This window comes from Phacochoerus africanus, chromosome 6, assembly GCF_016906955.1.
Source record: "Phacochoerus africanus isolate WHEZ1 chromosome 6, ROS_Pafr_v1, whole genome shotgun sequence".
Classification (NCBI taxonomy): Eukaryota; Metazoa; Chordata; class Mammalia; order Artiodactyla; family Suidae; genus Phacochoerus; species Phacochoerus africanus.
Genome location: NC_062549.1, coordinates 65,799,553 through 65,822,874, shown reverse-complemented (window position 1 = coordinate 65,822,874; position 23,322 = coordinate 65,799,553). Strand labels below are relative to the sequence as shown.

The window sequence follows — 23,322 nt, the reverse complement described above, 5'->3', positions numbered from 1 at the left end:
AGGCAGTCCATCCACCCTGCTAAGAATGACATCTCAGCCGGTGCGTCCCACCAGGTGCCCTGTATGGTGGGATACTGAGGAGCCAGGAAGGACATAAAGGGGGAAGAGAGACTGACACCCCTCACTCCCTCATCGCCAGTCCCCCTAAAGCTGCTGCGGGCTTTTGCTTTTGTTTCTTCACCCCGCCATCTCCTTCCTTCCTTTGTCCGCTTCAGTCTTTACTGCAAATACCAACACTCTGATTTGAATGTGCTGGTGTCCACATTTTGAATAGGACTTCCATTAAGGTAATTTCCATGCTCTCTCTTATAAGCAAATAAATAAATAAATAAACACCACCCACACACAAAAAAAGATAACATGGCAAAGAAAGCACAGCATGAACATCTTAGGAAAAAATCGGTGGTAAAAAAAAAAGAAGAAGAAGAAGAAAGAGAAAGAATAGCATGAACAACTTAAACATTACATTTCCTGGTCTTCCCTGTCCTTGATTCACTTCCCAAATTTTATATGACAGTGAAGTGAATGACATCAGCATTTGGAACTGTCAGCCCAGCATCAGCGGTCACTGATCCTGGAGATATTAACCATCTACAGGGCTGGAGAGAATATTCTTCTGCGCATGCCCGATTCAGCAACTTCACCAAATGACTCCTGGCCTCCTCTGGGGCCAGGCCTCTTGGAGCTAACACGGTGACAACTCTCAGCTCTTGAAGGTGAACCTTTTAGGAACCAAAGGTGCCCAAGAGAAGTTTCCCTAAACTCCAGAGAGAGAGCTCATCTGACTAAAGAAGGTTCTCGAGGATGAAATGTTAACACCTTCCTTTCCTTCCCGTCTCTGACACAGGAAAGCTCCCTTCTCTCAAGTACACCAGGTGAATGAAGGAATGTCTGAACCCTGCACAACCTCGTTTTGCTTTGCTCTCTGCTTTACCCCATCGGTCCCCAGCCTGGAATATGGATTCTGGCAGTTCTGAGTGGTGACCCGCCCTTGAAGCGGAACGCTGTGCTCACCTGAGTGTCACGATGATGGCTGACGGCTGGGCACACGCTGTGATGAAGGTCACTATGAACAGAAAAACTAAGAACGGGATGAGGGTGTTACAGGTCCGTTTACACTTCCCGGACACAGCGTAGCCATTTGCGTTGAGATAGGTCTTGACAATAACCACGCGGAGCTGACTGCGCTGGCCCACCGTGGGGGGGGTGATCACTTGGCGGCTTTGGACGCACGTGCATTCTGTGTAATTCCTTATCTAAGTGATGAGAAAGATCAGTCGGATGCCAGCCAAAAGCAAAATTCAGCACAGGGATGGAAAGACGAAGGTAAAATGCTCTACAATAGCTCTAGCATTGAAAAATATGCAGGATGTTTCAGTGAAAATACCCTTCCTCATTTTAATAGGAAGGACCAGAAAAGTGCAACTAACAACATGGGCTGGCCACGACTGCTTAAACCTAAACTTTGATAAGAAGCTTTCAACCCTCCATTCTGTATCATTCATTCCAGATGCTCATTTTTCACCATAATCATAGGCCACTTGGGCTTTCCAAATGGAGAAGCCCCTCAAAAAGCAGGAACTAAGCCTTATTTTTATTTGTACTCACTGAAGGGCATAGTGTAACCCTGAACACAGTGTAGGACCAAAAGTAAATATCTGTTAAATACATGCAGAGAATTCATAATGCACTGTGATGACTTCAGTGCCAATAACAGTGAACGTATCATTGGATGCTTCATTGCAAACCAGCTAATTCAAGGGACTAGCAATGTGTTTCAAACGAATTATCCTTCTTGCCTACTATCCTGCTTTTATTGAATGGGCACTAGCTGAGCTCGCTACATTGTGACCTCTCGGCCACTTAGAGAGGCAGGAGGAACAAACACAAAGATGGCATGCTCTATGGGTGCCTGTGTTCCGGGGACTGTTGGCCTCTTTTTATGAATGAGGGCTGACCTGGGGATATGATCCCCAAGGAGCCCTTGTTTTCCTTCCTCTCCTGAAGCAAGAGTTTTGAAGACTTATGCTATTGTTGATCTTGGCAAATGAGCAGATATCTAGACCAGAGTAAGGTCCAGAAAGCTTGATCTTGTCTCCTTCCACCCCCTTTTTTTACATTCCCAGGAAAGATTCCAGAAATGGAACCAGCTTCCATAAAATAGGACATTCGGTGGTCTGTGTGCTTGACCTCCTTAGAAACACTTATCCACGTTTGCCAAGGGTAAGGGGGTCAAAGTTGCTATTGATTTTTAATTATATGATGCTCTTGGTTTTCCTTATCAATTGAGTTTACAGTGCATTGTTTGGTGAACTCTACAATGCGTAGCAAGACATCTTTGCATATTTCTGATTTATCCTTTCCAATATCTAGACTAGAAGACAAGTTGAATACGTTGCTCCCTATATAGGAATAATCCATGCTGCTGTTGTTAGAACAAGCATATATCAGTTTTTAAAATTGTGATGAGACAGAGACAATTCATGGTTGAGGTGCTACTTATCCACATGTGTTAATTTTCAGCATGATATCAAGTGGATGTAATAAAGTTATTTTCAAAGATGGAAAAATGAGGGCTTGTGCACCAGAAGACCACTCACGTCTAGGGAAGGACTTAGCCACTGAGAAGAACAGATCTCATTGTCCCTTTCAATTCAGTCACACACTGGAGCTTGCCAATTAAATAATGAGGAGCCATCAAGATGAATTCTCAATTTATCACTATAGGTTAAAACTCAGAAACATGCAACAGTAAAATCCCTTATCACCTGCACAGAACAAGCAAAGGCACTTTAACCTTTTCATGAAAGCAGCCTCCAACAATCTGTTCTTATGCAAAGAATGAAACCAGGCTCCATAAAGAACCGAGTAAAATATGAAAATCTTCTCCCACAGTATTACTACTTATTTATAATTCATGGGGAAGGGAATTTTCAAAATAGCCTATTCTTGAACTGACAGAAATATCTTTACTCTGAAATTAAAAAAAAAAAGTCTGAACTGACAATCTATGAAAAATGGCCATTGCCCATCTTCCCAGGCTCTGATCTGCTCTAGTCTCTCTTCAACCTGCACCAAATGCAGTCGTCTTGACCTTCAAGTCCATCACAAGGGCCCTGACAGGGTAACAAAGGAGAGATCAAGCTCTTAACTTTATCAGGTTTCACTGGGTCGGCACGAATGTAAGTAGGGAAGGGTGGACGTGGAATCAGACCACTATTCTCATATGCTCCAAACACCCCTGGGGAACAAATGAAAGTACTGGGTAATTTTCTTTCCTCTGGGCTTTTGTCAGAAGGTGTTTTGCAGATTATCTGAAGGTTCTTGAAAAGGGAGAGTGAAGGTTTGTGTTTGCATATGAAATCTAACAACAGCACAGAAACTCACCCCAGTGCTCATATTACCACTGTGAACGCAGCCAGCCAGGCAAGGGTTAAAGTATGTAATTCCATCTGATCCACAGACAGGCTTATACTCGTGTATTTTACAACCACAATTAACGTTGCAGCTTCCTGTCAGATTCCTATGAGGCCGGGTCAGGGAAGGTCTAAGGAGAGAAAAGAAGCAGATCGTGAGCAACATTTGCTAAAATAAAACCCGTAGGAGAGTTAGTTCTTGAGGCTAAGTAAGGCGTCCATTTAGAGAAGCTATTCCCATGAAATCAAAGCTATGGTACTGTGAAAACTCACCCTAGATCATTACTCTAATGACTTGAAAACAAAATGTAAAAAAAATGTTTCAATTTTCCGGCTCTACAGATTCTGTATGTTTGTATCAGATTATGTATTCTACCTGCCAATCTTGCCTCAATTCTACCCTCCACCCTGTTCTGCGGATCTGAGCTCAGTAGTTCTGACCCTCATATAACTACTTACTAGAGTCACTTGGCTCGATATCTCAACAAATTGAGACCTCAATTTCTTTAACTGGAAAATGGAAGAAATACTTTTCTGTGCCAACTAATTCTATCATCATGAGGCATTAACATGGAATCCATCAATCACCGTTGTCCACACAGGTTCCTTTGACCAAAATCTCTAATTGTTCTGGGATAAATGATCAAAGAAGGACATGGAACACTAGAAAATCAAAAGGAGGTTTTTTTTTTTTTTTTGAAGATTATCACGAATCATGTCACTAGTTCGATTCAGACCACTAGAAAACAACAATTAAACACTCCTCCCTTCAAAATGTCCAGATGTGTCAACTTCCCATGTGGCTCATAACAAAATGCCCAGATATGGAGTTCCCATTGTAGCTCAGCAGTTAACAAACCCGACTAGTATCCATGAGGACACAGGTTGGATCCCTGGCCTCGCTCAGTGGGTTAAGGATCCGGCGTTGCCATAAGCTGTGATGTAAGTTGCAGACATAGCTTGGATCCCGCGTTGCAGTGGCTGTGGCATAGGCCGGTGGCTGCAGCTCTAATTGGTCCCTGGCCCAACTTCCATATGCCATAGATGCGGCCCTAAAAAGACAAAAGACAAAAAAAAAAAAAAAAAACAGATGTGGCATCAAAGGCAAATGTGACAGGTTCTGTTTTCTCATGAGGTCACAATGTCTGATTTAAAGAAATGATGCAATATGAAATACTCTAATAAAAGAAATTCAGGCAAGGAGTTCAGGCAGCAGCCAGCAGGTTAAGGATCCAACCTTGTCTCTGTAGTGGCTCAGATCACTGCAGAGGCCAGTGTTCAATCCCCAGCCCAGCGCAGTGGGTTAAGGATCCAGTGTTGCCACAGCTGCAGCTCAGATTCAATCCCTGGCCTGGGAACTTTCCTATGCTGCAGGTGCAGCAAAAAAAAAAAAAAATCAATTCAGGCAAGAAATATAAAAGGGGAAATGAGGTGAGTAACGATATAGGGCTGGAGAGAGAGAAGTAGAAAGAAATGGCTATGGAAAGGCAGAGGCAAGCAGGTAACCAGATGGAACCGTGGATGAATGAGAGGGACCCTGTAGCATTCACATACAATGACCTCCTTCCTTTGCTTTTGTGACCACCCTTTTTAAGTGTCTCTGATGAAATACTGTTCCTAAAGCCACATGAGTTAGCAAGAGCAGATCCTTCATTCACATGTCCAATTATTCATCATCCATCCATTCAATAGATATTTTGGAATGTCTTTTATGGGCCAGGATTTGCCTCTTTTTTGACATTTTATTTTATTTTATTTTATTTACTTTTTGGCCCCACCAAGGGCACATGGAAATTCCCGAGCCAGGGTTTGAATTCGAGCCTCAGCTATGGCAACACTGGATCCGTAACCCACTGCCTGGACTGGGGACTGAACTTGTACTTCTGCAGCAACCCCAGCCACTGCAGTATTCCTAACCCACTGCACTACATCAGGAACTCCCTTGAATTTATCTTTAATGACTATATTGAGCAGCCGTTCACCCAGTAGCCTAGCCCATCCCAATGATATGTATTAATCTATAAAGTGTTGCTTGTTCAAAGGCTTTTCTCCTGATTAAAGCCCTAGGTATAAGACCAGACGTTATAAAACTCTTAGAGGAAAACATAGGCCAAACACTCTCTGACATAAATGACAGCAACATCTTCTCAGATCCACCTATCAGAGTATTGACAACAAAAACAAAAATAAACAAATGGGACCTAATCAAACTTAAAAGTTTCTGCACAGCAAAGGAAACCCTAAACAAAATAAAAAGAAAACCCACAGAATGGGAGAAAATCTTTGCAAGTGAATCGACGGACAAGGGATTAATCTCCAAAATTTATAAACAACTTCTGCAGCTCCATACCAAAAAAACAAACAACCACATCCAAAAATGGGCAGAAGAGTTAAACAGACAGTTCTCCAAAGAAGACATACAGATGGCCGAGAAACACATGAAAAGATGTTCAACATCACTCATTATTAGAGAAATGCAAATCAAAACCACTCTGAGGTACCACCTTACACCAGCCAGAATGGCCCATCATCCAAAAGTCTACAAACAATAAGTGCTGGAGAGGGTGTGGAGAAAAAGGAACCCTAGTACACTGTTGGTGGGATTGTAAATTGGTGCAACCACTGTGGAAAGCAGTATGGAGATTCCTCAGAAAACTAAACATAGAACTACCATTTGATCCAGCAATCCCACTCCTGGGCATCTATCCAGAGAAAACCACGACTCGCAAAGACACATGTACTCCGATGTTCATTGCAGCACTATTTACAATAGCCATGACATGGAAACAACCTAAATGTCCATCGATAGAGGAGTGGATCCAGAAGATGTGGTCCATATACACAATGGAATATTACTCAGCCATTAAAAAGAACGAAATACCAGCATTTTTTGCAACACGGATGGACCTAGAAACTATCATGCTAAGTGAAGTCAGCCATACAATGAGACACCAATATCCAATGCTTTCACTGACATGTGGAATCTGAAAAAAGGACAGATGGAACTTCTTTGCAGAACAGATGCTGACTCACAGACATTGAAAAACTTATGGTCTCCGGAGGAGACAGTTTGGGGGGTGGGGGGATGTGCTTGGGCTGTGGGATGGAAATCCTGTGAAATCAGATTGTTATGATTATTATACAACTACAGAGGTGATAATAAAAAAAAGGCTTTTCTCCTGTGTCCACTTTCACACTCTGCTAATTGAGTCATTGAATTTTAACAGAAGGAATAAATTCATAGCACTATTTAAACCTTATCAACAAAGGCTTCCAAAGAGGCAAAAGTAAAACAAATTTCATCCCTGTCATTTTACAGAAGAAATCTTATCACAGGACTTTCATAATAATTATGTTCACGAAGTCTTAGAATCACACCATTCGATATATAACTTTGAACTGTGATTTTAGACCAGTAGTTCTCCATAGGGGCAATTTCGACAATATTGGGAGATGCTGTTGTTGGTCACGACTAAAGGGGTGTGATCGGCACCTAGTGGGTAAAGGCCAGCGCTGCTTCTAAATATCCAACAATGTGCAGAGCAGCACCCCCACACACATGATAAGGCATTAACTGGTCCCATTTTGGGGCCATATATCCTGAAAAGATGAAAACTCTAACTTAAAAAGATACATGCACCCCTATGTTCATAGCAGTACTAATCATGATGGCCAAGGCACGAAAGCAACCTGCATGTCCATTGACAGATGAATGGATAAAGAAGACATGGTACATATATACAATGGAATATTACTAAGCCATAAAAAGGACAAAATAATGCCATTTGCAGCAACAAGAATGGACCTAGAGATTATCAGACCAAGTAAGTCAGAAAGAGAAAGACAAGTATCATATATCACTGATATGCAGAATAAAAACATGATACAAATGAACATATTTACAAAACAAATAAATCCACAGACATTAAAAAAAAACCAGTTCTGGTTATAAAGGAAAAGGGGGGATAAAATTACGGATTTGGGATCAACAGATACTTACTACTATATATAAAGCAAACAACAAGGACCTACTGTATAGCCCAGGGAATTATATTCAATATCTTGCAATAACCTATAATGGAAAGGATTCTAAAAAATATATGCATATATGAAAAAGAACATATAATGTGTGTATATATGTAAAAGAATATATAATGTGTGTATATATATAAATATATATATATATAAACCGAGTCACTTTGCTACATACCTGAAACATTGTGAATCAACAATACTTCAATAAAAAAAAAATTTTAAGAATTAATTGGCCCAAATCCCAATATACTGCGTCTGAGAAAGCCTGTTCTAGGCCTATTACCACATTCCATGGATGATGAAACAGAAGTCCAAGGAAGCCAAATGATTCATTATGAGACTGACTATGCTGCTTTAACTGGTATCACATGAAGAGTATTCTATGTGCAGTACCATTCTCTTCGCCAGTTCTTCAAGAATCAAACTGCAAGCTGTGACCAAATAAAAGGGATTTATTTGCCTGCATGCTTAGTCACTAAAAATGACAGGCTTCAAATCCATATGATGGTGTTATTACTATGGCTATTTAGAAGTTACAAGGGGTTTCTTATTAACAGCATGCTTTGTATTCATTTACAACAGCCGCCGACTCCAAATACCTCTCCTTTATGAGTATGTCCACTCAAGAGAAAGGAATCTAAATAGAATGTCAACAGATGCTCAGAAATGATAGGAAGGCAAAAGCTTTTCTGAGTTCTGGAAACAAAGGCACGGCCCCAGGTCACCCTTGGGGATGCTTTTCTCATGAGATCATGGTGTCTACTACAAAGAAAAGATACAATATGAAAAGCTCCGAGAAAAATCAAAACAAGCAACAAATACAAACAGCAGTGAAAAGAAGGGAGCATTCATGGAAAAAGTCATTAGGAAAAAAGGCCATAGTGGCACAGAAAAAGAAAGATGCTGACACAGTTAATCCTTTACACTGTGCCGATAAAAGAAATTATTTTTAAGAGTAATATTGTCCATATACCACAGTGTGCACAGCACAGGGAGCTCTACCTAATATTTTGTGATAATCTAATGGGAAAAGAAACTGAAAAAGAATGGATGTTGTGTAGGTATATAACTGAATCACTTTCTTTGTACAGCAGAAATTATCACAACACTGTAAATCAACTATCCTTCAACAAAGCTTTAAAAAATGAAAAAAAAAGAGTAATACTGCCTCGTTTGACTGTCATTCATGCTCGAGAAAACAGACTGGATTATAACAATGGTTTAAGTGTTTAAATCTGAGTAACACCAAGTAACCCCTCATTACCCTTGTAGTCAACAAATTCAAAGCAGATATAATCTGAAATTTACATAGCCTACAACTTATGCAAAACACTTCTTTAAATCTAGAACCATGTCCCTTGGACACAGTTTTGCAATGCCTTTATTTATTGCTATAAATTATACATATTCAATGTAGAAAAATCGGAAAATACAAAAGGACTAAAAAATCAAATTAAGGGAGTTCGCATCGTGGCTCAGTGGTTAACAAATCCGACTAGGAACCACGAGGTTGTCGGTTCGGTCCCTGGCCTTGCTCAGTGGGTTAAAGATCCTGCGTTGCTGTGGCTGTGTGTACGCAGGTGGCTGCAGCTCTGATTAGACCCCTAGCCTGGGAACCTCCATATGCCGCGGGAGCGGCCCTAGAAATGGCAAAAAGACAAAAAAAAAAATCAAATTAAGCTCACACAATAATGCCACCATCCAGGAATACCCACCAGAATGCTTTTAGTACTACTTTCCTTCTGGTCTTTTTTTTCAATATGCATATAAATAAATGTTAATAACATTGTTAAAATTTTACAGAGAATTCTAAATTCTGTTTTTCCTGTTAACATTACATGATGAACATTTTCTATTGGCCATGTTACCAGAGGTTATGAATGGCAAATTTGGTCCTGAGTTTAATAATATTCAAGGCTTATTATGCTTAAGCAGATATTACATGGTTTTATAGAGTTCCTGTGATTTGTTTAGATCTTAGTTACAAAATTTAAAACTCACTGGAAAGAGAATTTGCTTATATTTCATATCCCCTAGATACTCATAACATGACGTAAAGCAAATTTTGTAACTCCCAAATAGAGCCAAAAAAATAGATTGAATCATATACTTATGGCTAGAAATGAACTGTGAGCCTATTAATAAAAGTAGTCAGGATAATTCAGAAACAAACATATCTAAGATCCTTTGAGTAAACTGTTTTTCCTCTATTTTTCAGGAATTTCCTTTAAAATCAGTAATATCTGAGGAGTTTCCTGGCACATAATTCCCTAGTGGGTTAAAGATCTGGCATTGTCGCTGCTGCAGCATAGGTTCAATCTCTGGCCTGGGAACTTCTGCATGCCACAGGCACAGCCAAAAATAAAATAAGTAAAATAAAATTAGTAATACCTATAATACACAAAAGATCTTAAAATCACCTGAAAAATACACAATAGAAAAAAAAAAAAAACTTCAGGAGATTAAGCTGTCTGTGAAACACAGATGAGACGAATGGTTTAACTGAAGTCAGGAAAAATCTGGCTGGAAACGCTAGGTCCCTGGGAGCTGGTAGTAGAGTACTATGAAAATAGCGGCAGAATGGCAAGTTCAGGAGTGGCAACAAAGAGGATGAAGTGTACCTTTGGGAAGCTGCAGCAAAGGTCCGAATTAACAGAACTTTTTTTTTTCTTTTTAGGGCCACACCTGCGGCATATGGAAGTTCTCAGGCTAGGGCTCAAATCAGAGCTGCCACTGACAGCCTACACCACAGCCACAGCAACACTGTATCCTTAACCTACTAAGTGAAGCCAGGGATTGAACTCCCATCCTCATGGATACTAGTCAGGTTCTTAACCCTCTGAGCCACCACAGGAACTCATCAGACTATCTTTAATTCCTACAATCTTGGTACCTTGGGGCAATAAAACTATATTGAAAGAGATATCTGCAGGAGAAAAATCCCAGCCTCTGAGCTTTTGGAGCTGGGGACTGCTGGACCACTCCATCCAACAGCCACTGCCCAACACAGAAAACTAAGAAAATACTTCTTGGTCACGTCAGAGCTCACGAAAGCATCCCTGGAAAAGTTCTGGCCCAGTAACTCAAGTCTCCAAACCAAAAGATGATATAATTGATTTTAGTTTAAATCCAAAGAGATGACACTTGATAAATGAAAGATAATAAAGCTAGAAGCACTAAGTGATTTATCAAGACCTAGTACTGGTGAAAAATTCTGTCCAGAGACATCAGATTTAATCCCATTTGAGAAATGTCTTTGAAGGTAAAGAGCAAGTAACTCACATTATGCAATGTGCTTCTATAAAACACTGCTTAAGCTACAGTTTTCACTTGCTCCTTTGGCTACAAAATGATTAGGATACACCTGTGGGTGCTGGAACCGTAATTACTTGAGTTGAAAATGGGCCAGGATATTATCTAGGGCTCCTAAGATCTTTCATACTGAAAAATCATCAGATTCTCAAATCTGGATTTTTTTTTCTTCTTTAATTTTGTCTTCTTGTGGTTAGAACACTTAACATGAGATCCACTCTCTTAAATTTTTAAGGGAACAATACAGTATTGTTGATTACAGGTACAAAGGGGTCCGTTAGCCCTCCAGAGTTTATTCATTTTGCTTTATTGAAACATTTCCCTGGATGAGTAACTCCTATTTTCCCCATTCCCCCAGCCCCTGGCAACCACCATTCTGCTCTTTGATTCTATGAATTTGACTATTTTAGTGGAATCACAGAATATGTGTCTTTCTCAGACTGGTTTATTTCACTTAGCATAATGTCCTCAAGGTTCATCCATGTTGTCACCTATCACAGAATTTCTTTCTTTTTTAAGGCTGAATAGCATCCCATTATAAGTATGCAGACATTTTCTCTATCCATTCATGCCTTGATGGACATTTAGGTTACCTCCACATCTTGGCTATCAAATCTGACTTTTCTAAAGGAACCACTAATAGCACATCAGGTTCATTCTACAAAAACAAACAAACAAACAAAAAACCTGTGACTCCATCTTGGATCAGTAAGAAAAGTTTATCCTTCTAAAAACTTCCCAACCCCATCCCAGGTACTAAGGTGTCGCTTGAGTACTAATGCTAATTCAAAGATGGGTTACTCATTACCTCCTTTAATGTCAGAAAATTCACCATGCTGGTGAACCTGGAGCTTCTCATACAAACTTTAACAAATGGAATCGACTTATATATTGTGCTTTCTTATTTGTGTTTCTCTTCTTCTTTCAGGATAGTTTAATAATCAAAAACATTGCACTCAAAATCAGAGAAACCTGGATTCAAATTGTAGCTCTATCATTTTCTGGCTGCATGACTTTTTTTTAATGGCCACACCCATAGTATATGAAAATTCCTAGGCCAGGGACTAAATCTGAGCCGCAGCTGCAGCAACACTGGATCCTTTAACCCAATGGGTTGGTCCAGGGATCAAACCTGTGATTCTGCAATGACCCAAAACACAGTGGTTGGCTTCTTAAGTTCCTGCACCACAGCAGGAACTTCCTGGGTACATGACTTTAAGCAAGTTATTTGATCCCTCTGAATCTCTTCTCATATTTAAAATGAGAAAAACAACATTAAATTTTTATTTAACAATTGCTTATTATTTGTGGGTTTTATCCCATTTTATCATCTCTATAATTCTAAGAGATTGGATCAAATTCTAAGAGATTTTGATTAACTCATCTTAATAATGAGGAAATTAACACACAGAGAGGTTAAAGAATTTGCCAAATACCTTATTCGATCTTCACAGCAATTCAACCAGATAGATACTATTAGTATGCTCACCTTAAAGACGTAGAAACCAAGGCACAGAAAGATTAATTTGCCCATAGTCACACAACTAGTATGTGGCAAGGCCAAATATTAGCATGCTACTAAAAGAAATAGATGCATTTTCTACAGCTCTCTGAGTAAGAATGTGGCGTGTGCTCATAGATGGTGCTTATATGAAATGCAAAATTTAAAAGAGAATCTTGGCACAGTGCTCAGAAAGAACACAAACTCTAAAATAGAGAACCCAGGCGTCATTCCATTCCACCCTCTACTGATAACTTTGGGCAAATAATTTACTGTCCAAGCCTCAGTTTCTTTAACCAAAACATGTGGCTAATAATACACATGGTAGAGTGATGATGTAAACATTGTGTATACAAAAATATATATTGTATATACACAAGTATATATACAAGTGCCAAACACTGAATCTAAACCAAACAAGTGACTAACAAAGGCGACTTGCTTCTCTACCACTCCCCTTCGTCTCTTTATTTATTGGCTTTAAAAGGAGAAGAAGATCCAATATGCCAAGTCTCAAAATCATGCAGAACAATACAAGGTTGTTAGCAAAAAGGTCAACCATGTACTGATGAGCAGGTTGAGCACTGCACAAGAGCACCCAGACAAGAGAGCCAGGAGATGTGAAATTTAGCCCATACCCTGCTTGGAGAAAGGTCCCCTTTATTTTTCACACAAAAGTGACTGCTACTTTAAAAGTGTTAGACCTGTGCAGCTGTATCACCCTAATATGTCTATACTAATTCAATGTGTAACTCTCTTCCTAGAAGTATTTGGGAAGCCAGAGGAATTCTCCAAGAAAAATAAGTTTTTTTTCACTAATTTATAAACTTCAAGGAAGTCAGGCTGCAAATACTAGAATGAATGAATGCTTGCAGCAGCTTCTTGCACTCCTAATCAAGTTTTTCTTTGTTGAATACAATTAAATGAGAAGAAGTGTACCATAAATCATGGATTTAGATCATTACGATGTCTATTTCCATCAAGTTCTTATTGTTTCAGCATCACTATACAAGAAACATCCCAGTGCAGAGGTGGATGCAAGACATTCATTAATCTTTTTTTTTTCTAATTTTATGGCCACACTAGTGGCATGTGAAAGTACCCAGGCCACGGGTTGAATGTGAGCAGCAGCTGCAGTAACGCCAGATCCTTTAACCCACTAGGTGGGGCTGAGGATCAAACCCGAGCCTCCGAAGGGACCCAGGACTGCTGCAGATTTTTTTTTTTTAGGGCTACACTTGTGGCATATGAGGTTCTTAGGCTAGGGGTCAAGCTGGAGCTTCAGCTGCTGACCTACACCACAGCCACAGAAACACCAGATCTGAGCCACATCTGTGACTATGCCACAGCTTACGACATCACTGGATCCTTAACCCACTGAGTGAGGCCAGGGATCGAACTCACATCCTCAGAACCATGTCAGGTTCTTAACCTGCTGAGCCACAACAGGAACTCCATGCAGTCAGATTCTTAACCCCCTTCACCATGGCGGAAACTCCTCATTAATCTTTTAAAAAAAGAAAAAAAAAAAAAGGTTGCTTTGCATGATCTAGATGAGATGGGAGTAGAGCCAAGAAATTAACTTTTTTCATAACATACCAAGTGCTATACTCTTTGCTGGGAAATATCAGAAAACTTCCCTTACATAACCCTTAAAATCAAAGCTACAAACATTTGTTTATAATATTTAAATGCTTCAAAATGGAGGTTGAGAATGGAGGCAGGAGATACTGACTTTTTGCATTTTTTACTCTTCTGCAGTATTTTTTTCAACCGCACCGTGTTTTACTTTAATTATGCTTGCAACTAGGTATGATGGGCATTATTGCCACTTTTACATATGAGGAAAACCGAGTCAACAATATGAGATAATTTTTTATAAGGTCACATAGCTAGAAAATGACGGCACTAGTATCTGCCTTTGAAAAGAAGGGTGTCTTTGACAAAGGAACTTGAGGGGACATGGGAGAAAAATTCAAGGAATTCTTTCTTGAGACCTCTTCTCACTAAGAAGGAATACAAGGTTGTCCGACAAAAAAAAACAAGACTAGGGTAAGACTGAAAACGTGAAGAGAGGAATTTTTTAAATGGAACCACCAATACAGGCATAGGAAAAGAAGCTGACCAAGGAAATGGATTGCTCAGCAAAGATGAGGGCCTGCTAAAGACTGGAGCTCATAAATTTGTAATGGAGCCGATCAGCACAATTACATAATTTTCTTTTTCCCAGTAGTGCTGGGGAGTCCGGAATCAGTTGATTCAGGATTGGTGAGACTGATGCAGTCTTAAGCAAAAACTTTAGAAGTTTTGAAAGGGACTTGCAGCTTAAAAACAGGTAAGACTTGGGAGTCTGCCATCCATCTCTTGTGAGAATGCACTTAAAATAAAAGTGACTGTGATGAAAAGGAAGAAAGCTAGCAAAAAAAAAAAAAAATGAAAAGGGTGACACCAAACCCCATGAAAACAGCAAGGGGATGTGAAAAGGTGTGTGTGAAATGAGCAGATGCCAACCTTGGAGTGGAGCCAGCCCACGCCATGGAAACTCTGCAAGGCTCTGAGCTCAAATTCAGCCGGTGCAGTGGGGGACCAAAGTGAGTGCAGAGCTGGAAACAATGGGACTCATTGGAGATGTGAGGGAGAGAAGACTGTATCAATGGGCACGTCCATTCTCATATCCACCCACCTCCATCCTCAATTCAGAGCCCCAAAATTCATCATTAATCTCTTCTCTAAAGAAATTGGATTTTTTTGTTTGTTTGTTTTGTATTTTTAGGGCTGCACCTGCAGCATATGGAGGTTCCCAGGCTAGGGGTTGAATTGGAGCTATAGCCGCCGGCCTACACCACAGCCCACTGAGCAGGGCCAGGGATCGAACCTGTGTCCTCATGGATACTAGTCAGGTTCATTACCACTGAGCTGCAAAGGGAACTCCTGGGAAAAAACTTTAAAGCGAAGCTTTGACCTTAGATATTGATGGCTCAGAATAAAACTCCCTAATTTTTGTAGGGGGTGCAGGGGAAAGGGACACATAACCTGAGCACCCCAATGAAAATGCCAACTGCCCCCCTGCAACTATCCTACAGTGAAATCCACCAAAGGATAAACCCTAGCTACCCTCAGACACAGAGCACCTACTCAGCCTTTTAAATTCATGTTCTGCAATACTGAGAGAAAGCTAAGGATCACCTGAAATTTGAGAAGGGCTTTCAACACAATTGAGGCAGCAAAATAGATAGAAAGCAGATACTCAGGAGGCACAGACAATTTAGGAAAGAAAAGAAACTCTATTTAGTTTCTTATTATTTAATGTTGGAGAAGAGAAGATATCCAATCCACGAAGCAAGAAGAGCAGACTCAAGGAACCATCAAAAACCAAGAGAGAACTTTGGAAACTAAAAAACACAATAGACAAAACAAAAAGAATTCAACAGAAGACTGGGAAAATAAAGTTGAAGAAATCTTTGCAAAAAGTAGGGCTAAATGAGATTTAAAAATAGATGATAAAAGGAGTTTCTGGGGAGTTCCCGTCGTGGCGCAGTGGTTAACGAATCCGACTAGGAACCATGAGGTTGGGGGTTCGGTCCCTGCCCTTGCTCAGTGGGTTAACGATCCGGCGTTGCCGAGAGCTGTGGTGTAGGTTGCAGACGCGGCTCGGATCCCGCGTTGCTGTGGCTCTGGCGTAGGCTGGCAGCTACAGCTCCGATTCGACCCCTAGCCTGGGAACCTCCACATGCCGCAGGAGCGGCCCAAGAAATGGCAAAAGGACAAAAAAAAAAAAAAAAAGGAGTTTCTGGGAGTTCCCGTCGTGGCGCAATGGTTAACAAGTCCGACTAGGAACCGTAAGGTTGCAGGTTCGGTCCCTCACCTTGCTCACTGGGTTAAGGATCTGGCGTTGCCATGAGCTGTGGTGCAGGTCGCAGATGCAGCTCGGATCCCACATTGCTGTGGCTCTGGCGTAGGCCGGCGGCTACAGCTCCGGTTTGACCCCTAGCCTGGGAATCTCCATATGCCGTGGGAGCAGCCCAAGAAATGGCAAAAAGACAAAAAAAAAAAAAAGGAGTTTCTGCCATGGCCCAATGGGTTAAGAATCTGACTGCAGTAGTTTGGGTGGAGCTTAGGCTCGGATTCAATCCCTGGCCCAGGCACTTCCATATGTGGTGGGTAGGGCCATAAAATGAAAAGAAAAAAAAAAGGTGATAAAGAATAAGAAAAGTAGAGGATCAATGAAGGAGAGAAAAGGGTAAAAACTGTTGGGAGGAAATGACAATATTTGTGAAAATTTTTAATTAAAAATGGAACTGGAGGATGTGGTCTCCAAATATTAAAAGCTCACCAAGGGTTCAAAAGAGAAAAAAAGACATGTCCCAAAGTGTATCATGGTGAAATTTAGAAATGGAAATAAATGGAAACTCCAAGGAAGGAAAAGTAGGGCACACACAAAGGACCAGGGGGAAAAAAGGCCAGACTTCCTACAACAGTATTAGAAATTAGACAACAGTGGAGTGGAAACTTTAAAATTTTTAGTGAAAATGATCCATCCGATCCAAAATTCTTTACCCAACCAATCTGACAACCAAATTTAACTTAAAAAAAAAAAAGGTTATTTCAATGCAACTAGAGATCTCGTGTGAAGCGAAGTAAGTCAGAAAGAGAAAGACAAATAGCATATGATATCACTTATATGTGGAATCTAATATATGGCACAAATGAACCTATCTACAGAACAGAAACAGACTCACAGACATAGAGAACAGACTTGTGGATGCCAAAGGGGGGAGGGAAGGCAGTGGGATGGACTGGGAGTTTGGGATAGTAGATGCGTACTATTACATTTAGAATGGATAAGCAACTTGAGACCTTACTGTATAGCACAGGAAACTCTATTCAGTCTCTTGGGAATAGAACATGATGGAAGACAATATGAGAAAAAGAATGTATGTATGTCTGGGGTACTTTTCTGTACAGCAGAAATTGGCACAGTATTATAAATCAACTATAATTTAAAAAAAAAAAAAGTAACAGCCTATGGAGCCTTGCTGTAGCTACTGGAGTATATACTGCAACAAAATAAAAGAGGAAGCCCAACAAGAGGCATTCACAGAGCCCAGAAAACAAGGATCAGTACTGAGATTGGCAAATAGGCTTCCAGGGTGACAGTGAGGCAGCAGACCCTGCTCTGAGTCGGGGTGGGAGCAGGGACCCACGGCCCCCATAGAAATGACTCCCAGGAATGGGGCAACGGAGTCATGAGTTCATCAGATGGGTGAAAAATCATATCGAGATTCCTTGAGCCCTTAGATAGTAATGGGAAACCAGATGCAAGTTCAAAGAAAACAACGGAAATGAAAATAAGGCAATGATTTAATTCCAGGGAAATCAGTGCAGTACAGAAGAGGAAATCTAATCATGATACACCCGTGTGTCTCAGACGCCAACAACACTGTCATAATCATAACAGATCAAAAAAGGCTTTGAGCCAACTTGTGAGGCAGATGCCAAACTCCTCATTCACCAAGACAGGAAACCATAAATAACGTCTCAATTTCTAAAATTTATAGAGTATGTCTGAAAAATACAGAGGTAAATAAATACCAGAAGAAATAGCTGAAAAGAATTTTAAATTATTGCCCCTGGGAAGAAAGGTTAGTCAGGAGACTGCTGGGGTTTTCCTTTCTTTCTTTCTTTCTTTTTTTTTTTTTAAATTAAAGTATAGTTGATTTACAATGTGTTAAATAGAACTTTCTTTGTTTTGTTTTTGTTTTTTCGTTTCTCTCTTCTCTTGTTTTTTTTTTTTTTTTTGTGTGTGTGTGTGTGTGTGTATGTGTGGGGGGAGGATTTGTGTGGGTTGTTTGTTTGTTTGTTTGGTTTTGGCTATATGGATTTCCCAGGCCAGGGATCAGACCCAAGCTGCAGTTGCAATGGGGATCTTTAACCCACTGTGTCAGGTGGGATCAAACTTGCAGCCCAGGGCCCCAGAGATGCTGCTGATCCTGTTGCATCATGGTAGGAACTTTGGTTTTTTCCTTACTAAATTTTAGATCTATTTATGCTTTCCCATTGTAGTAAAAGTAATTTGAAATAGAAACTATTCTTAATTTACTAGTAATTAATGATAGTAGCTAACTATCACTGAGCATTTACTCTGTGCCAGAAGAGCTGAGAGCTTTACATGCGTTTCTCATGGAATCCTTGCCTGCAGTCTTCTAAGGTCATTAACTATTGAAATCAAGTAAATCTTTGGGTCCCTGAAAAATTTATGCATTGAAAGCTAACTCCCAATGTGATGGTATTTGGAGATGGGGCCTTTGGGAGGTGATGAGGTCCTGAGGGTGGACCCCTCACGAATGGGATTAGCGCCATTATAAAAAAGACCTTAGAGAGATGCCTCATCCCTCCACCATGTGAGGTTTCCACAAAAGACAGCCGTTTAGAAACCAAGAAGCAAGTCCTCTCCAAACACCGAATCTGCTAGCACCTTGATCTTGGACTTCCCAGTCTTCTGAACTGTGAGAAATACATTTCTGTTGTTTCTAAGCCGCCTGATCTGTGGTGTTCTCCTACGGCAGCCCGAACCGATTAATATACTGATAGGGGTGATTTGTACCTCTATTTTGCCATCTGTAAAATCAGGATAATAATAGTAGCTACCAGATAAGGTTGTTGTGAGTATTAATGAGTTAGTACATGCAAAGCATCTAGGAGAATGTTTGGCATGCGGCAGTGTTAATATAAGAGTTGGCTATATTTTGAACATTGTCGTCATCATTAGTATTAGGACAGAAAGATCTCCAACCTATACTGTTGCACTAAAAAATGAGCTCAGAAAAGTATGCATAGGATGCTGCTTTTTGGATAGAAAACAGGGAACACTGGAAAACACATATTCATCATTTCCTGTATAAAAACATCCTTGGAAGGATACACAAGAAACGAATTAAAGTAGCTCCCTGGTTTGTGCTTACAGAGAAGAGGGGTGAAGGGCCGTATTTTCATTGAACTTCATTTTGTATTCGAATGTATTACGTATTCAAAACATTATATTAAAGGAAAAGAGCAGTTTTCGTTATGCCAACAAGCATTCCCTCGTCATGTTCTGTGATCCAAATGCAACCGGAGACATTCTGTGAGAGTCAAGGGGGGGCACAGACAGGGGAGAGACCACAGCCTCTGCCCTCCAAGGGTGCAGCTCCATCTGGGGAAACAAAGCAGGCAGCACGTCCCCCATGGAGGGAGGGACCCTGGGATCCAAACACCGCAGGGCTTTGCATTTAAATCACGATCAGGACGAGACCAGACGGCTCTCCCGAGATACTTACCCTGTTGTATAAGGGATGTTTATGCCCCCGAGGTTGATACTTTCACATCCGACAATAAACAGGGTGGAAAAGCACAATAAAGACACGCCACTGCAGATCATTGCTAGCTTTGCAGATTCTCTCGCACCAAGTTTCAATTTTTTTATAATGTAGCCTCCCAGGACAATCCCAACACCGGCACTGGGGACAATGACGACGCCTGGAGAGAAGACGGGAAGGACAGGATTAATTTGAAGTAATGTATACTATTACTTGTTTTCCTTTTTTTTTTTTTTTTTTAGGGTCCCACCCACAGCATACGGAGGTTCCCAGGCTAGGGGTCTAATCAAAGCTGTTGCTGCCTGCCTATCCCACAGCCACAGCAATGCCAGATCCTTAACCTACTGAGCAAGGCCATGGATCTAGCTCGCAACCTCATGGTTCGTAGTCAGATTCGTTTCCGCTGCACCAAGACGGGAACTCTTGTTTTCTTTTTTTTAATGATCTTTATTTTTTCCATTATAGCTGGTTTACAGAGTTCTGTCCATTTCTACTGTATGGCAAAGTGACCCAGTCACACATACATATATACATCTCTTTTCTCACATTATCCTCCATCATGCTCCATCACAAGTGGCTGGATATAGTTCCCTGTGCTATACAGCAGGATCTCATTGTTTATCCACCCCAGATTCAATAGTTTGCATCTATTAACCCCAGACTCCCAGTCCATCCCACTCCCTCCCCCTTCCCCTTGGCAGCCACAAGTCTGTTCTCCATGTCCATGAGTTTCTTTTCTGTGGAAAGATTCATTTGTGCCATATATTAGATTCCAGATATGTGATATCATATGGTATTTGTCTTTCTCTCTCTGACTTACTTCACTTAGTATGAAAGTCTCTCATTCCATCCATGTTGCTGCAAATGGCTACTTGTTTTCAATTATTCTGTTTCTACTTGCTCATTAGTAAGGTAAAAAAATTTTTAAATACTGTAATCAATAAATCTCCAAAGTGCATGATTTTTATAGTATAATTTATTTTCAACACAAAACAACCAACAAAGGACTCATAAACAGAGTGCAAAAAAACTTTTGTAAGCCATAAAATAATGACAAGCCACCCATTAGAAAGTGAGAAAAACTTCAGTGGCCCTTCCCTAAGGAGGAAATTCAGCCAACTCATTAATACATAATGGTGCTCAGTCTTCTTTTTTTTTTCTTTCTTTTCTTTTTCTTTTCTTTTTTTTTTTTTTTTTTGTCTTTTTAAGGTCGTACCCATGGTATATGAAGGTTCCCAGGCTAAGGGTCGAATCTGAGCTATAGCTGCCAGCCTATCCCACAGCCATAGCAACACAGGATCCGAGCCTCATTTTCAACCTTCACCACAGCTCATGGCAACGCCAGATCCTTAACCCAATGAGTGAGGCCAGGGATCAAACCCGCATCCTTATTGATCCTAGTCTGGTTTGTTAACCACTGAGCCATGAAGGGAACTCCCAAAAGGCACTTAGTCTTATTACTAAGAGGGAAATACAAATTAAAGCTACAATTAAAAACGACTCCAAAATGGAAAAGTCTGACAATGCCACGTGTTAGCAAAGATACAGAGTAACGGACACTCTACATGGCTGGTGGGATGTAAATTGTGAAAGACCTTGAAGGATGGTGTAGCATTATCTGATGGAGTGGAATCCATTCCGTTCCTGGATCTCTACCCTAAAGAAACTCCTGCACACAGGGACAAAAGAAGTGCATGAGATACCTGAAGCTCCATAACTGCCCCAAAGTGGAAATAAACCAAACGTCCATTAATAGATACATCCTATGCAGTAAATTTATGTAATGAAATGCTGCCATGCTGCATTAAAAATTAAGACACATAATTGCATAACACAGTGTTGAATGAAAGAAGTAAAATAGAAAACATGACCTGATGGTATAAAGTTTCAAAAACAGGTGAAACTAAATGAGTTCCTTAGAAATGAACATACAGGTAGGGCAACTATGAAGTCAAGATTGCGGAGTTCCCGTCGTGGCACAGTGGTTAACGAATCCGACTGGGAACCATGAGGTTGCGGGTTCGGTCCCTGCCCTTGCTCAGTGGGTTAAGGATCCGGCATTGCCGTGAGCTGTGGTGTAGGTTGCAGACGTGGCTTGGATCCCGAGTTGCTGTGGCTCTGGCGTAGGCCGGTGGCTACAGCTCCGTTTCGACCCCTAGCCTGGGAACCTCCATATGCCGCGGGAGCGGCCCAAAGAAATAGCAAAAAGACAAAAAAAAAAAAAAAGATTGCCATAAAAGCCAGCATAGTAGCAGAATGGGTGGGATCAGGAAAAGATACAGGGGTTCCTGAAGGACTGAAAATACTCCATCCTATGACCTTGGTAAGTGTTCGCTTTATGATTATTCATGATTTCTAAGGTCTTTTAAATTGAAGCATAGTTGATTTACAGCATTATGTTAGTTTCTGCTATATAGCAAAGTAATTCAGATATATACACATGTTCTTTTTCACATTCTTTTCCATCGTGGGATATAGAATATAGTTCCCTGTACTGTATAATAAGACTTTGCTGTTTATCTATTCTATGTATAGTAGTTTATATCTGCTAATCCCAAACTCCTAATTAGTCCCTCCCCTCTTTCCCCTTTGGTAACTATAAGTTTATTTTCTATATTTATGAGTCTGTTTCTGTTTTGTAAACAAGTTTATTTGTATCACATTTCAGATTCCACATATAAGTGATCTAAGTTTTGATAAATGCCCTTCTGTGTACATTTTATTTCACAATAAAAAAAAGCTAAAAAATGAGTCATACTGCTGCCCCAGGAACCTTACAATTGAAAAGAGAAACAAACAAAACAAATTAGAGATTAGTAAGACAATTATACAAGGGGCAGGGAGAACAGAGGGAAGAAGCCCTTGAGTCTTCTCTGGGAGAAATCAGGGAGGACTTCATGGAAGTGGCAGTATTTGAGCAGACACACAGATTAGACTGAACCTGTCCAATATATACAAGCACAGAGAGAATATCCTGTACAAAGGAAATATGTGCAAAGAGGCATGAGATAACAGAACTGAGGACTCTGAGTACTCCAAGTGATGGGAGTGTGGCATGCAGGCTGCTGAGGCCTGGCGGGGACATGAGCAAGAAACGTCAGGCAGAGCGAGACAGTGAAGAACCTTGGGGAGGGGCTCATGTTGCACCTCTGGGCAATGGGAGGACACCCAAGAATTCTGAGCTGGGTTCCAAGAGGATGGGAGTGTGTGTTACAAAGATGGAAGACAGCTTAGACCGGGCCAACACGGGAGGCAGTGACGTGGTCAGGAAAGCACCCACAAAGGTCCTGGTGAGGCACGGGCAGGCTCTGCATGGACAGCAACAGCCTCACAAAGTGGTCCCTGTACCACAAACTCGGAAAGAGCTGGCCTGGGGTGTTTATAACTGGTAGTGAAATTCATGGTGTAGACAGAACACCCCAACAAGACTGAACGAAGTCAGAAGAGCAGAGGAAGAGGAAGCCTGAAAGGACGCTACGTGCCCAGAGATCTCAGCAGGAGCAGGTGTGAGGGCGCTGTGAAGGCGAAGCCCGCCTGCCATGGGCTGAACTGCCAGGTGTGGGGATTCAGAGGCTGGAACTCAGATGCTTTCTAGAACTTTCTAGACTATAAAAGGAAAAAGGGGTATAGGTCTAGAGTTAGAGTGGGGACGAGGCAGAGCTGGGGCTTAGGGAGTTTTACTTTCTTGTTCACACATGGAAGG

General features: G+C 40.9%; 1 protein-coding gene across 1 annotated transcript in view; it reads right to left on the bottom strand.

Moving 5' to 3' along the window:
- Positions 1-23,322, bottom strand: part of SLCO5A1 (solute carrier organic anion transporter family member 5A1) — a 141,450-nt gene that overhangs the window by 5,478 nt on the left and 112,650 nt on the right. The window contains 3 exon segments of the mRNA XM_047782862.1: positions 1,015-1,256; positions 3,388-3,547; positions 19,581-19,779. Of these exon segments, the coding sequence (XP_047638818.1) occupies positions 1,015-1,256; positions 3,388-3,547; positions 19,581-19,779 (601 nt within the window).